The sequence below is a fragment of the Ammodytes marinus genome, assembly GCF_949987685.1.
Source record: "Ammodytes marinus genome assembly, chromosome: 8".
Taxonomy (NCBI): domain Eukaryota; kingdom Metazoa; phylum Chordata; class Actinopteri; order Uranoscopiformes; family Ammodytidae; genus Ammodytes; species Ammodytes marinus.
The window spans coordinates 2,063,349-2,080,848 of NC_137212.1; the positions used below are offsets into that span (position 1 = coordinate 2,063,349).

The 17,500-nt window shown below is 39.1% G+C and overlaps 1 protein-coding gene across 3 annotated transcripts in view; it reads left to right on the forward strand.

Moving 5' to 3' along the window:
• Nucleotides 1-3,253: 3,253 nt before the first annotated feature.
• Nucleotides 3,254-17,500, forward strand: part of prrx1b (paired related homeobox 1b) — a 26,533-nt gene continuing 12,286 nt past the window's right edge. For all 3 annotated transcript variants that reach the window (XM_080032757.1, XM_080032758.1, XM_080032759.1), the window contains exons 1-2: nt 3,254-4,112; nt 16,339-16,514. In XM_080032757.1, coding sequence (XP_079888883.1) covers nt 3,842-4,112; nt 16,339-16,514 — 447 coding nt within the window. In that variant the 5' untranslated portion in view covers nt 3,254-3,841. The remainder of the gene's footprint in view (nt 4,113-16,338; nt 16,515-17,500) is intronic.

Below are 17,500 nucleotides of genomic sequence, written 5' to 3' on the forward strand. Positions count from 1 at the left end.
AGAGAACTATGGGTATTGGAACGCAGGGTAAACTTTCACATGAACAAAGCAATAGGGGCCTTGCAGAAGAAGACTGGCAGGCTAGTACATGGGGAGGGTTTTTAGTATTTTAGTGCCTGTATCATCCTGCAGAGTTTGGAAAGCATTGATCCATTATTCTAGACATTTTCGACTTTCTTAACAAAATGGTATTCCAACTTTTTTCTTGACATTTCGACTTTTTACTTTAAAGGTGCTACGAGGAACTTTTAAATATTTCTGAAACAGTCTCATTTTTCCCTCTGATGATCATACATGACATGTAACAGCAAACGAGACCATCAGTGCAAAGAATGCTATTTTTATATAGTTTTTCTTAATGCCTTTGTCATGGGTATACGCTCACCCAGGAACTACAGCTGGTGTAGTAAAAACACTACCGCTTTTGTCCAAAGGAGGCGCTAGAATGAACACAAACTCAAAGTTCCTCAGAGCACATTTAGGCTGTGTTCGGAAAGCCATACTAGCGTCCTACATCCTACATACTCAACATCTATATACTGCATACTGTCTACTCAAAGATCGATTGTGTATGCGAGGTGCGTCGAAACGTTTTCAGTTGAAGTATACTCAAGCAATAAATAATTTCTTCCTCTTCTTATAAGATTCCGGCCGTTCAGACCCTGTTTAGCGTATTGCCGCCCTCCACAGGTTAGATATAGAACTAGATTTTTACATACAGTCCTGTGTTGTACAGGAAATGCAGAATTGTAAATAAAGAATTAAAAAAAAACCTTCCTTGTCGTTTGAAAAGACGCGATGCATTGTGGGGCGGTTGAGAATGAAAAGTATCCAATCGATCCATACCCAAAATCTTCCCGGAAGTTAGTACTCATCCGGGAATTTCTCGCATACCCAAACTCGCATACCCAACCGTCACATACTCAAATTGAAGTCAAAATGAGTATGAGTAGGACGTTAGTAGGGCTTTCCGAACACAGCCTTAACTTCATAATGAAAAATCCTTTCTCTTCTGTCTCACCCACTCACTGGCCCTTAACGCTCCTCTGTACTTCTCAGATTGGTAGAACAGTTCATCAAATATGACATGTGCAATAAAGTCGTAATACTTTAACCAAACTGTGATTTTCCATCTCAAATTTTCTCCTTTTGAAAAGCCCGAAAAAAGCTCAAATCTGAAATATACATTATTCTAAGAGCAGATGACTCAAAGTGTTCTTGGGACTCTCTTGAAGGGAACAAGCCGTATATATATATATATATATATATATATATATATATATATATATATATATATATATATATATATATATATATATATATATATATATTTTTTTTTCATTTATTCGTCTGATGTGAAATGCATGAAAATTCCCCAAAGTCTCCGGCGATGGTTTCGGGACTTTCCACACTGTGTGACAGTCCTTCCTTCGTGATTTTCTCTACTTATGACATCTATTGCAGCATGTCCGTCCTGGGAGAGGGATCCCTTACTCTGTCGACTCTCCCTGAGATTTCTTCAATTTTTTATCCCCGGTAAAGGGTTTTTACTGGGAGTTTTTTCTCAGCCGAGCTAAGGGTGAAAGGGCAGGGTGTCATATTGTATCATATTGTATCATATATCATATTGTATGAAATGTAAAGCCCACTGAGACAAATGTGTTTGTGATTTTGGGCTATACAAATAAAACTGATTTGATTTGATTTGAGTTCAGATCAGGAAACAAAAAAATCCAAAAAATTAAAGCAACAGTGCGTAATGTGTAGAGTATGTTTTAAAGCTGTAGTGAGTAACTTTTTCTTATATAAATTAATGTCGGTTACATTACAAGCCATCGCCCCAAACAAGTTGACACAAAGTTGATTAAGCCTATTATCAGCTCCCTACAAAACTCTCTCTGTACTTCTCAGTGTGGCAGCGTTTACAAACTGGTGTGTCCCCCCCCCCCCTCCCCCTGGACACTGGTGCAGGAGCTCAGAAAAATTCCCATACACAGGACGATGTTTTAGAATATATCTCTGTACACACGGCAACTTTTAAAAAACAGTGAAAACAGTTACTACCAGCCACTAGCCACTACCTGTCCGTACTGTGTGTCCAGTATGTATACACAGCCCAGGCTCTGTGAACTGGTATTTTGCTACAGCTATGGTGGGCCCCCTTTGTTTACAACAAGCCTGCTCCAGAATCGCTCCTCTTTTCAAGTCTTTAGAACTTTTTTTTTTTTTTTTTTTTTTTTTTAAAGTCTTTATTGAACATGGTTAAAAAAAATGATAATACAAACAAATAAAACGATTGAGCAGTAAAAAAAGGAAAGAAATCAATTAAAAACAAACAAATGGGATCCTCAGGATCCTAAGCAACAAATACAGAACTCGAATAACATAGTTCATGTTCAAAAGGGATAGGAAGAAGTTAAGAAAAAACTTTTCTGGTCCTACCCCCTCTTATTTTTTGTGATTGTTTACAAAAAAATAAATGTTCAGTTTGAATCAGTCAGTGTCTATGATGTTGATGTTTCAGCTCGTGGGTTAAACAAATCAAAACTTTTCGACAAGACAATAACAAAATAAAATAATGGAACAGATGAACGAAAACCATCAAATTGAAACTTTTTTAGAACTTTAGTATGAATGACAACCCTGATTAACTATAGATTTTTGTGAACAATTGTTGAATCAATTATTTGTAAAACTATTTTTTTTTTAAATGGATCCAGGGAGAGGGGGGGCACAGAGGCTAGATGTTTTGAGGGCCCCACAGTTTTCTCATACACCCCTGCTGTGAGGTAACACACACACACACACACACACACACACACACACACACACACACACACACACACACACACACACACACTCCAAATCAGTGTTTTGGTGCTGATGTTGGAGGGACTGTGAAACGTCACATCACAACAGTAAATCTTGCCACGTAATTATGAGAGAGGGAGACAGAGAGAGAGAGAGAAATACAGAGAGAGGGAGGGAGACAGAGGGAGAGAGAGAGAAAGAGAGAGAGACAGAGAAAGACAGAGAGAGGGAGGGAGACAGGTTGAGAGAGAGACTAGAGAGAGAGACACGGAGACAGAGAGAGGAAGAGAGTGAGAGAGAGAGAAAGAGAGACAAACAGAGAGAGACAGAGAGAGAGAGAGAGTGTGTGTGAGTGTAGTGGGCGCGGCGCTATCGCCCTGCCTCCTCCCGCAGAGCAAACTTTACGCACACACGGAGTTTTAGCGCATCTGGTCGCCATCAACTCTAGCAGCAACACTCATTTCTTCCCTCTCTCTCTCTCTCTCTCCCTCTCTCTCTCTCTACTCAGATGTGAATCAACCAGAGACCCCACTAGTGTACACAGCCTTACCCGCCTTAGTGGACTTCTAGGCGGCTTCAAAACGGCACAGTACCCGCTGTATAGTTTTGGTCTGGCTGTGTGAGAGACTATCGCTGATTTCTACTGAGTTTTTTGAATGGTTGAATTGGTTTTTTTCCGCCTTTGACGTGGAGCGCCGCCGGATGGATTGTCTGTGATTTGGTTTGACCGAGGAGAGAGAGTTAAAGCGAAGTGGCGTCTTTGCAGAATTTCTTAAAGTTGTGTTCGTTCGAATCGAGCCCCATTTTCGAGGCTCATTGTGGATGTGAACATAACCCGTGGTTCAACTCGGCACAACCGGGTTTGAGCGTGTGAGTGTGTGTAAGAAGAGTGTGCGTAACTGGTTTGTGGAAGCGCCACTTTTCACTTTTCATGCCTGGATCTTGTCTACTTTAGCGCTTGAGAATTTTTTTAAACTTTTCCACTGATCCCAGAAGCCTAGTTTTCTAGTTTTCTGACCCATATTACGTCATGACTTCAGGCTATGGAGCGCATGTAATGGACAACAGGCAGCAACGAAACCTGGAGAATAATCCCGCCGGCATCACTTCGTCGGCTAGTAACCTGGACATTAACTTGCAGCAAGCCAAGAAGAACTTCTCGGTTAGCCACTTGTTGGACTTGGAGGAGGCGGCGGGGGAGATGGTGGGATCCCAAGCCGACGAAGGCGTAGGGGAAGCCGGCAGGAATATGCTGGAATCCCCGGGGCTCTCCAGTGGAAGCGACACCAACCAACAAGACAGTAAGTGAAAGAGAGTAAACAAGCGGGAATGCAATTGGTTGTTACCGGGGCAAATGAGACGATTATAGGGCGAGATATTTAGATATTAACACTTTAATTTGGGAAGTTATTTTACCCAAAATAAATGCGCATTTTAACGTAATTTTGGACAATTATGGGACTCAGGAAAATCGGCATTCCCAATTTAACACTGTCAGAACTACTGGCTGCAAAGGAGACTATTCTAGGGTCGGAGTTTGTTTTGCTTTGCGCTCTTTCAACATCTTTTTTACATGTTATTTTGCAAAGAAACGGCGCATTTTAACACAATTTCTGAACTGCATTTTAGGGAAACATTAAATTAACCTCAAAGAGCCACAAGTCATGCCTGGGGTGGAGTAGAGGAGACGGGAGATCAGGGGCGATTGATTGGCACCTCTTTAAAAAAAACAATCTTCAATAGCCTATCAATAATAACTTGAAAATTGAACATTTGTGCGGTTTTGAGTATGGGAATGACAGGCGCTATTTTCTGAAAAAAGCACAGATTTTATTTCTGATTGGTGTAGGGGTCTAGATTCTTGTTTTGAGTTTCATTAGCCCGCGATTATCATCTCAAACTCACAATAGATCATTTTAAACAATGAGGTCAAGTTGAATAGATAGATAGATAGATAGATAGATAGATAGATAGATAGATAGATAGATAGATAGATAGATAGATAGATAGATGGATAGATAGATAGATAGATAGATAGATAGATAGATAGATAGATAGATAGATAGATAGATAGATAGATAGATAGATAGATAGATAGATAGATAGATAGATAGATAGATTTATAAATACTCTATAACTAAACGCTATCAGGCGCCATCTGTGGAAAATACAGCGAATCTCACAGTTCACGCGCCAATGCATTTCTAACGACAAGCTGAATTTTTGTCCAAAACCTAGAGTCATTTGTTTTTGCCTTTTGGCCGCGGCGTAAGGAATCCTTGAGTGGCTTTCTGGCTCTCAATCTTCCAGACACACACACACACGCACACACACACACACACACACACACACACACACACACACACACACACACACACACACACACACACACACACACACACACACACACACACACACACACACACACACACACACACACACACACACACACACACACACACACACACACACACACACTCCAAACGGCCATTAATTCTCCATTAACACTTTGATGTCAGTCAGCTATGGTGATGTTGGTGGACATGGTCAGAGGAGTAACCTCGCGAGTCAAGCTGCGCGCGCTCATAAATCTCTGTCTCTCTCTCTCTCTGCGTCCTTAAACGAAGACACATTTTCCCAATTTTTTTTTTTTCCTTTTACAACTTTTTGTGTCACTGAAAAAATTTAAATAATTCTCAACGTTAATTGGGAAGAACTAACGGCAGGTCACGTGGTGCTCGTCAATCCATTATACAATAACGATAGATAGTTTAACTTTTAATCTTGTTCTGAATGGAGTAATGTGTGCGTAAACATGAGACGAATACATTAATCTGTATTGCCATTGTACAGCACACAACATACATTCACTGCGAGATTGATCCTTTATATTGCGCATTCAAGTAGCGTCGTTAGGTGCAGTTAAGGCTTTCGAGGCCGAGTTTGGTGAAGTGAGAGGCGGATACTGCTGCTTGGAGATGCCCGCTGAAAATCTTGCATGGAAGTTGTCCGCATGGTTGATACAAGCCTACTATACCTTTTAAAGAATACAATTAAGATAAAAATTGAAGATAAGAATTACTTTTTTTTAAAGGATACCGAAGCTTCAAATATAAGTTATATTGACAACCACCTTATAAAGCTATTGAAAGAAAAACACGGGGATTTTTTTTCATATATTTTAAAAATACGATAGAATATGCACTAAAATCCCATGTAATGAGGTATGTCCGGTGTATTTCTGTAGCTGATTGAAATATTTGTTGAAAATAAATTAAAAAAATTAAAATAAAAAGTGGAACATATTGTTCTATAATATGACCCAGTCACATGAAGGTAATAGGCCTACATCCTTTTGTGTGTAAACTATATTTCATGCACTATCCCTGAGTCAATCTAGTCAGCAATGGAGAAAACCCAGAGACAGCATTGTCTATTTATTATGTGTTTTAATTTCAAGCACATTTAAGACTTAAAAAAAACTAATATTTAAAATCAAGCATTTTCTAATCTTTGCAAACTCTGTACTGTGACTAGAATAACTCGCTTAAACTGCAGTGTAAAGCGCATAACAGCAGCACATAACCCCGCCCGCCGTTCACCCTGCTGAGAGAGTAAATAAACGCTCCCTCCCCATTCGACTGAAACCTCAGAGGCTTTAATGAGTGTTTTTGTTATGTTTTTTCTCTCGCTTTAAGTCGAAAAGGAGAAAAATATGCGACCGGAAGTGGTCCAGGGGTCACCTCGTTAATTCCCGCGTTATTTTCGACCTGTCAAACACTTTCAGAACATCGGAGCCTAATCATTTGTCAAAGAACACACACACACACACACACACACACACACACACACACACACACACACACACACACACACACACACACACACACACACACACACACACACACACACACGCCTAATCATTTGTCATAATTAGCGCGCGTGTCCAAAGCTTCCACAAATTAAAGGAATGGAATAACAGCGGCTTCACAGCGCAGCGGGGCGGGGCGTTTTGTTTGGGTTGATAATTGAAGGCTTCGAGAAACAAATACGGACATTTGTGACATTTCTATAGCATTTACGGCACATTCACTTCACTATATCTATCACACACTACAATGCTCCATACATCGCGTTTGATATTGATATTAATACAAGATGGAAACACTGCATGAATTAACGACAGTTAATTGTCAAAAATGAAATGTAAAAGAAAACAATTACAGATATTTTATGCAACATTCATTAGATGCCTTCATATTATTATTTTTACCCGATTTATTGACAGAAACGTGAACGCAGCAACCTTACATTTCATTTTTTCTTATTTTTTTGTCATGTTCAAGCTTTATTAGACAGTACAGAGTTGAAATGGGGAGACAGAGAGAGAGAGAGAGAGAGAGAGAGAGAGAGAGAGAGAGAGAGAGAGAGAGGGGGGGGGGGGGGGGGGGGGGGATGACCTGCAGTAAAGGTCCACGGGTCGGATTTGAACCCGCGACCACTGCAACGAAGGCCGGAGCCGATATAGTACGCGCTCTATCCACTACGGAGCGCCCTATATATCTTACATTTCCAACACATTACCTTGGTGTATATAATCGAAACACTGGCCTACATGATAGAACAACATTTAGTCGTAACTATTGCTAAAACAATGTGTGTATTTCTCTTTTATAATTATAGGAATCGTCTAGCTATACTTACATTTCATTTTTCAGATTTTTTGACATAAACGTGAAAGCAGCAACTTGACTTAACATATTTTTTATATTTTACACATTGCCTTTGATATTATTAACAATGGGAAGACTTATACAACACATTTAATACAATCTAAAGAGCATTTTCCTTTTATAAGTTACATGGAAACATTTGTGGCGTTTTTTACCACATTTACGCAACTTTTACTATTGAACCCTATAGCGATGCCTTTACATTTAATTTTTCCGATTTATTGACAGGAACTTGAAAGCAACATTAATTTTCTATTAATGCCTTTAGATAATATAAATATTTTGCGCACATCATCGAATTTCTGTTGAAAGTTGATCAAACTTAAATGACAAATATCTTTAATGTGGATTGATAAATATGCCTGTAACTCTTTTCAGATGCTTTACTGTCATGAAACTAACTCCCCACATTACAGAAGGATTTTTTAGATTTGGGTTCACAGTATACAAGGACTTGAACGTATATAATATTAATACAAATTTGAAAAACAACACGAATAAACAGAATTTAGGGATTTAAATAGCACAAAGAAAAACATGTATTTTTTCTTGAATCAACAAACGTTAATGAGTTTTGTCAGCAGCGTTAATTGGCCCTCACTAATAGCCGCTAATGGGATCAGTCTATTGACACGTGTTGGCCACACCTTTAGCAGCTGTAGCGAGGCGGTGGTGGTAGGGACATGTATGGCTTTTGGTTATACACTGTTTAAACGACATCCTTCAAGTCTTAATGAGAAGTTTTCTGAGGTGAAACAACCGCGAAAATAAATAAATAAATAAAATAAAAATCCGGATTTGCTGGTTTTTGGGGGAATTCTATTGTGCTGTAAATGTTTTATTGTGCATTCAAACTCAAAATGAAAACACTTGCATCCGCCACGCTGTGCAGAATGAATCCTAATTTCTAAATTAATTTTTTTTTTAAATATAGGCAAAATACCTTTTTTAATTTACTCCTACTGTATGTGATGAGATTAGATATAGGCTATGGTCGTCCATGTCAGATCAGCCGTGCCTCTATTCAAATAGCCTAACGCACTGCAGGAAAGACTCACGAAAATATATTCTATTATTTTCTTAGCCAGAGATTCCATTCATTTCTGAGTCTAATATGTGCACAACAAATGATTATCCTTGCAGACAAAACTCACGTAGTCGCTCTTTTCACATACAGTGCGCCAGGAGGATATTTTATTTGTTCCTTTGCGCCGCTCGTTTCAGTTTATTCGCGATCATGTCTTCAGTCTTTTTAGATTTTATTCAATAAATGTGTTTAAATGAATGTACATGGGGATGAATACAAGCAAATCATTTAAAAAAAGCTATCCAGTTTAGCGTCAGCTTGTTCAGCATTCAGACGCATTCTCAGCAACAAAATACATTTTCTAGTTTCTAGTTTGAGTTGATAATTTCTTTGCAGATTCTGTTTTTTTCTCTCTTCTCTCTCTCTCTCTCTCTCTCTCTCTCTCTCTCTCTCTCTCTCTCTCTCTCTCTCTCTCTCTCTCTCTCTCTCTCTCTCTCTCTGTCGGTTCTCTCAGCTCGCAGCTTCGGGTCAAACCCCCCGCGGAGGGTCAGAGAGATAAACCCTAAAAGGTCACTCAGCGATTTCACGGGATTTAATAGAAGAAAAAACAAGCCGAAGTGTTACCAGAACATATTTTGCCTACCCTACCTTACCGTCTTCTTTTCATTGTTTACGAATCAAAAAAATACTATGTACAGGTCGGCATGTTTTTAAAGAAGAAAATGTCTCATAAATCAGACAATTAACAACATATGAACAAATCCTTCTGTAATAACCTTCATAATATAGTGCTGAGAATGATTTTGGATAGCCTATACCCATAATACAGCCACGTGAAGCAGACATGTGATCTACAGATAGTCGAAACTATTTACTTAACATACTTTCTGGAAATAGATTAAAAAAAAAGTTAAGACAATTGATTTAAAATCTGGCTCACAAAGTTACCTCTTCTCATATCGTTAGCCTCATAATATAATTTACTCTACTCTACTTTTACTCTACATCTACTCTATTCTACATCTACTTTACCCTACATCTACCTTACTCTACTCTATAACCCTTAAAATATGACTTACGCAATTATGCTATTAGACGTATTAGACTAAGGAAAAGTAGATGTAGAGTAGAGTAGATGTAGAGTAGAGTAGATGTAGAGTAAAAGAAGAGTAGAGTAAATATGATTTAGGCAATTATGCTATTAGGCTAACGATATGCTTCTTGTAAGTTTCCCTAACTCACTTTCTAATTTAACTTTGTTTGTCTAAACAAATTATACCCGAGCGCATTTAATTTTTCATTTTTTATAATTCCAAAAATACTATGTAGGCCATTAAAGGTCGGCATTTTTTTTTTGCAAAGAAAATGTCTCATAATTTAAATCCAACAGTTAACAACATATGAACAAATCCTTCTGTAATAACCTTCAGAATACAGCGCTGAGAATGATCATGGAAAAAGTTTAGTTGTTGAAAGTCAATCTGTGAAAGGAAATCAGTCAAGTGTCCAGTCAAACAACTGATGGGATTTATTAAAGGTGGAGTCAGTGATTCTGGAGAACGCTTGTTGTCAAAATCACTTTTTATCAAAATCAGTGAATATCTCCTCATGATCCGCTACCTGTCTGTACTGTGTGTGTGTGTGATAAAAAATCCAGTGTTAATACACAGCCTAGGCTCTGTAAACTGGCATGTTGTTTGCTATGTTGGTCCATTTGTTTGCATACCAGTTTACAGAGCCTAGGCTGTATATTAACTCTGCTGTTTTTTCAGCGCACACACAGTACGGACAGGTAGCGGATTGTGAGGAGATATTCACTGATTTTTTACAGATTTGGACAACAATTGCATCCAAAATTACTGACTCCACCTTTAAATAGTAAAAATAAATTCGGAAAGCGGTGCAATATTCCCTGCGTTCTAAATCACATACTCTTTCTTTTCACTACACTACATACTAAAGTACAGAAGAGTTTTAGTCTTTTTACTACACTACATACTAAAGTACAGAAGAGTTTTAGTCTTTTTACTACACTACATACTAAAGTACAGAAGAGTTTTAGGGCCACAGACAGGAGAGACAAAAATCAGATAAGGAAGATTTTTTTTTTCATTGTGTCGAGAAATGTCAAGAATAAAGACGGATACTCCGAAATGCTATTGGAGTTAGTGGGGGCATTTATGTTTTTTCAGCATACTACAATTGACGTGCATGTATTGGGACATCCTAAATCTTTTTCTGGCATACTTAATAGTAGGGAAGTATGGGGATTGGAACGCAGGGTTAGTTTTTTTAAAATGAATATTTTAAATGAATACATCAGAGGGGACATTTTGAATATGTGGAGAGAGTGTGAGTCACCCTCAATGTATATTATATTTACGGCCTTGTCCAAAGGTCAAAGAGATTGTACGGAAGCTTCTAAATAACGTGTGTGTGTGTGTGTGTGTGTGTGTGTGTGTGTGTGTGTGTGTGTGTGTGTGTGTGTGTGTGTGTGTGTGTGTGTGTGTGTGTGTGTGTGTGCACCTGGAGAATCTATCAAGTAGCTCAGTCATTCTTTCTTTCTGCCTAAATGCACTTTTTACGTTTTCAAATTGAAACTGATACGTTGACCTTCAGGTTAAGGATCAGAGCAATGATTCCTATCTTTCTTTTTTTTTATAATTTTTCTTTTTTCAAAATATGATATAGGCTATAAATATAGTGTGGAGAGTGTAGTACATTCTATAACCTAAAAAGTACATTACATTATATAACAGACATAAGAATATCATACCATACAGTGATTTACATTTTCTAGGAAAGCACTGGATAAATACCACACACTCTTGTTGAAGAAAAAGTTTAAAAACATTTTTATTCATACGGCTATACGTAGCAAAAAGTAAAAAATACGCACCAACGCGTAGTGGCACACACACAGGCTTTAACCAGAAATCAGATACAACCAGGAAACATAGAGACTATATGGAAACAGCTAGGAGTTGGTTCCTGTGTTACTTAATAATAATAATAATAATAATAATAATAATAATAATAATAATAATAATAATAATAATAATAATAATAATAATAATAATAATAATAATACATTTTATTCATATAGCGCTTTTCTCTCACTCAGCGCTTTACATAACACAACAATAAACAAACACAAAGAACATGTAGAGTTGATGGGGCTCGCTATGCATTAGCTATTTCAAACAAGGATTTTAAACTTTATTCAACAAGAGGGCATTGGCGTTCAAACTGTTATGATTTATATGTTTTTTTTTACACCCACCACCAAAAAGAAGCACTCGTTTTTTTTTGTCTTTCTCTGCATGAATAATGCTAGGGGACTCATTGTTATATAGGCCTAGACAATTGACCGTACAAATGAATGTCGATAGTTAGCCTGCTGCTATCGGTGTATGAATGTGTGTGTGAATGGTTAACGTGGGAAAGGAAAACAGGTCTCCCTTGAAAAAGAGTCTTCGGTCTCAATGGGATTTACCTGTATAAATAAAGGTTAAAAAAAAACAAATGAGGCAATAGTCCAGAATAAAGCGTGGAATAGTGAATACGTTTAACATAAACTAATGTCAATGTTGTTCACTAGTAGATACCTTTATTTTGAAGGGTCATCCTGTTATCCATAGATAGTATATACAAGGTTTTATCTAGTCGTTTTAAATATAAACTAGTGTCAGTGTTGGTCACTTTTAGATACCTTTATTTTGAAGGGTCATTCTGTGCTTTATCTCTTTACATTGTGTTTACTCTGAGCTGTCTCGTGATTGGCTGACAGACACAGCAGGAGGGGGGGGGCGGGAGAGGGGGGGTTAATTAGACAACATGGTGACAAGAAAACAAACACTAGCATCTGGTGTGTGTGTGTGTGTGTGTGTGTGTGTGTGTGTGTGTGTGTGTGTGTGTGTGTGTGTGTGTGTGTGTGTGTGTGTGTGTGTGTGTGTGTGTCAACCTGATAGAAGACATTTTACATTTTTATTGTATGAAAAAAAATCTTAAATCCGCAAAAAGTAACGAATTATTCCTATCGCAAAAAAGCAGAACCTAAGTTGTGTGTGTGTGTGTGTGTGTGTGTGTGTGTGTGTGTGTGTGTGTGTGTGTGTGTGTGTGTGTGTGTGTGTGTGTGTGTGTGTGTGTGTGTGTGTGTGTGTGTGTGTGTGTGTGTGTGTGTGTGTGTGTGTGTGCGTGTGTGTGTGTGTGTGTGTGTGTGTGTGTGTGTGTGCGTGTGTGTGCGTGTTTGTGTGTAATTACACAGGAACACAGATGATCACTGCCTTTTCTTTCCCATGTGAAAGTGCTGTTCTGTGGTTTAGTTTGTGGAGACACAAAGACACACATTTAATAACATGTTTTTTATCATGCTGCAAGCTGGGAGGTTTAAGAGATGATAACTGTGTGTGTGTGTGTGTGTGTGTGTGTGCGTGCGTGCGTGCGTGCGTGAGTGAGTGAGTGAGTGAGTGAGCGAGTGAGCGAGTGAGCAAGCTAGAAAGTTAGAATGCGTGTGCTATGTTTTTGGTTTAGATCCAGTAGCCTACACGAACACAGACCAGTTCAAAATGGAGTCTAGTGTTTGTTTGTTTCACATCAGCGAATCTTTTCCCTGAGAGCAGATCCTTGTTACATGAACCCTCCACGGAGAAAAGTGTTTCTGGAAAAGGAAGTTACATGGAGTAATTGCAAGTCATATATTCTATCACGTTTGGCTGAATTTAGTCTTCAAAGCTGTGAGCTGTAGGGTTTTTCTTCTTGTATAAAAAATGTACACGTGAAACTCATATTATTAGAATATCATGGAAAATGAATTGGAATTGAGGCAAGAATTCATGCAAAAGGGGCCCAAACCAAGCACTGAGTACATATGGATGATTATACTTTATAGAGGGCCGACATTTCTGTATTTAAAATCACTTTTTAGTAGATTTCATGTAATATTATAATGTTCTGAGATTTTGAATTTGGGGTTTTCATAAGCTGTAAACCATAATGATCAAAATTCTAACAAATAGGGGGCGCCCTTAGCTCAGTTGGTAGGGCGTCCCCCCCCCCATGGGCCTCGGCCAGCAGCGGACCCGGGTTCGATTCCAGCCCGCGGTCGTTCTCTGCATGTCACTCCCCTCTCTGCCCCATTTCAACTCTGTCTCTACACTATCAATAAAGCATAAAAATGCCAAAATATATAATAATATAATCTAACAAATAAAGGCTTGAAATATCTCACTTTGCATGTAATGAGTCTATATAATATATTATTTTCACCTTTTAAGTTGAATTACTGAAATAAATGAACTTTTGCACTACATTCTAATTTTTCGAGTTTCCCCTGTATATTGTTGCATGTTCACCAACGTTTTCGTGTTGCATTTAATTTTGTTCTGAAGATGATGAATATTTTGGGGCATATTTGTCTTTAAAGGTGCAGTCAGTGATTCTGGAGAACGCTTGTTGTCAAAATCCCTTTTTGTTCAAAAAATCAGTGAATATCTCCTCATGATCCTCTACCTGTCTGTACTGTGTGTGTGCTGAGAAAATAAAACAAGTGTTAATACACAGCCTAGGCTCTGTAAACTGGCATGTCGCTTGCCACATCGGCCCGCTTTGTTTCACATACCCTGTGTTTATGTAACAGTTTACAGAGCCTAGGCTGTGTATTAACAATGGATTATTTTTTCAGCACACACACAGTACAGACAGGTAGTGGATCATGAGGAGATATTCACTGATTTAGACAAAAAGTGGTTTTGACAACAAGCGTTCTCCAGAATCACTGACTCCACCTTTAAATAAAACTAGTAATAGGCTACAGTGAAGAACACGTTTGGTTAGAGAAACTTTCTGTGTTTTAGCACCAAAGTAGCGTCTTACCTTTAACATTAGCAGCTGTAGTCTGGGTTTGCCAATGGAACTGAATAAATCCTGTAGCTCAAATCGCTCCCACTGTGAGTGTGTATGTGTGCGTGTGCGTGTGTGTGTGTGTGCGTGTGTGTGCATATGTGTGTGTGTGTGTGTCTGCGTGTGTGTGTGCGTGTGTGTGTGTGTGTGTGTGTGTGTGTGTGTGTGTGTGTGTCTGCGTGGGAATATGTTTCTCCGGACAAACCCATCCGAAAAGGCTTGTTCTTCAGAGATGCTCCTTGATTTACAATGCGAGCAGATATTCTAGAGACACTTTCAAGTCCGGACACTGCCGGGAAAAAATCTAGTTTTTTCAAGCACGGGTCAACGGCTGTAATTTTTTAAAACATTTTAAACTTTTATTTGAGTGGTTTTATGTTTTTTTTTATTATGGATAAAAAAAAAACAGAATAAGTAAACACATACAATACATACACAACACCCAACCCCCTCTCTCCCCCTCCCCCTCTCCTCCCCCCTCCCCCTCCCTCACATAAACAGACAAGGAATACAGAAACAAAAGTGAAATAAATAAATAAGACAAAAAAATGTCTGTAATTTTTGCGTTTTCTTTTCTTTGCAGACTTTGAAACAAGATGGCGTATTTTTTTCTCCTTAGACAAATCCACATTCTACATCACAACTTGCCGTTACTTCTCAGATACTTTTCCTTTGTGTGCATTTCTGTTGCGCCGGTTTTTCTGTTCAGTCCGCAGCAAAATACCTTAAAGGTGCAGTGTGTAATATGACATCATCAAGAAAGTTCTACAAAGTTCTAGAATGCAACGCTCCCTGGGTAACCCCACCCCTTTAGAATAATAACAGAAGCTACACTGGCCTTCAAGGACAAGAACAATTCTACATTTTAAACAATGACTCTTTCAAGATGGCGGCACTAGGCCTTGGTCCAAAATATGCAGAAATATGGACATATATGAGACCCTTTCTAAGGGAGAAAAAAAATTCAAAAAATGTTTTTCAGCTATTATGCACTAAATTAAATGTACTTCTGGATATTATAATTACTTTCTACAAAATCTGCTAGGAAATAAAACCCAAAATTCTACACACTGCAGCTTTAATGCAGGAAGCTTTTATTATTAAAATATGACGTGGTTTAACATGCGGCTTGAAACTTTGATTTTGGTTATTTTACCTTTTACGCCAAAATGTCTAAAGCAAGCTAGAATGTAAAATCCCTAGACCAGAAAACACATCTTTCTCGACAATAATATGTTGTTATATTTACACGTATTCAGTTAGATATGGCCAAATTTTAACAACACATTCGGACACAAATCCTTCTGTAATAACCTTCAGAATAGTGCGGAGAATTATTATGGAAAGTTTAGTTGATGTAAGTGCTTTAGAAGTTGAGATTTTTGGTAAAGATTTTTTTTTTCTCAAATTGAATTGAATTGATAATAACATATATTTATCTCTGTCCCCCCCTCCCCCTCTCTCTCTTCCTCCCCCCTCCCTCTGTCTCTCCCTCTCTCTCCCCCCTCTCTCCCTTTCTCTCTCTCTTCCTCTCCCCTCTCTCCCTCTCCTCCATCCCTCCCCCTCCCTCTCTCCCTCTTTCTCTCTCCCCCCTCTCCCTCTCTCTCCCCCCTCTCCCTCTCTCCCCTTCTCTCTCTCTCTCCCTCTCTCTTCCTCCCCCCTCCCTCTGTCTCTCCCTCTCTCTCCCCCCTCTCTCCCTTTCTCTCTCTCTTCCTCTCCCCTCTCTCCCTCTCCTCCATCCCTCCCCCTCCCTCTCTCTCTCTCTCCCTCTCTCCCCTCCTCTCTTTCCCCCCTCTCTCTCCCTCCCCTCTCTCCCCTCTCCCCTCTCCCTCCCTCCCTCCCCCTCTCTCTCCCTCCCTCCTGCAGATGAACAGATGAATACGGAGGAGAAGAAAAAGAGAAAGCAGCGCAGGAATCGCACCACGTTTAACAGCAGTCAGCTGCAGGCTCTGGAGCGGGTGTTTGAGAGAACTCACTATCCTGACGCCTTCGTGAGGGAAGACCTGGCCCGCAGAGTGAACCTGACCGAGGCCAGAGTACAGGTAAGGAAGCCTTTGTTTGTACACCCTTTTACAGAGCCTAGGCTGTGTATGTAACTAAACTAACCCTTCATTTACAGAGCCTAGGCTGTGTATTAACAGGGTACAGGTAACTAACCCTTCATTTACAGAGCCTAGGCTGTGTATGTAACTAAACTAACCCTTCATTTACAGAGCCTAGGCTGTGTATGTAACTAAACTAACCCTTCATTTACAGAGCCTAGGCTGTGTATTAACAGGGTACAGGTAACTAAACTAACCCTTCATTTACAGAGCCTAGGCTGTGTATTAACAGGGTACAGGTAACTAAACTAACCCTTTATTTATACACCCTTTTACAGAGTCTAGGCTGTGTATTAACAGAGTACAGGTAACTAAACTAACCCTTTATTTATACACCCTTTTACAGAGCCTAGGCTGTGTATTAACAGGGTATAGGTACGGAACCCTTTGTTTATACACCCTTTTACAGAGCCTAGGCTATGTATGTAACTAAACTAACCCTTCATTTACAGAGCCTAGGCTGTGTATGTAACTAAACTAACCCTTCATTTACAGAGCCTAGGCTGTGTATTAACAGGGTACAGGTACGGAACCCTTTAGCCTACTGTACATGCCCTTTTACAGAGCCTAGGCTGTGTATTAACAGGGTACAGGTAACTAAACTAACCCTTTATTTATACTGTACATGCCCTTTTACAGAGCCTAGGCTGTGTATTAACAGAGTACAGGTAGGGACAATGCTCAGGCTTTTATTTTGACAAATGGGTCAGAGTACAGGTATGAAGGGTGACATCAAGTCAATGCACATGCTTTTATTTTGACACAGAGCCAATTTTCAAGCATTCTCCAGGATCACTGACTACACCTTTAAAGGTGCAGTGTGTAATATGACATCATCAATAAAGTTCTACAAAGTTCTAGAATGCAACACTCCCTGGGTAACCCCAACCCTTTAGAATAATAACAGAAGCTACAGTGGCCTTCAA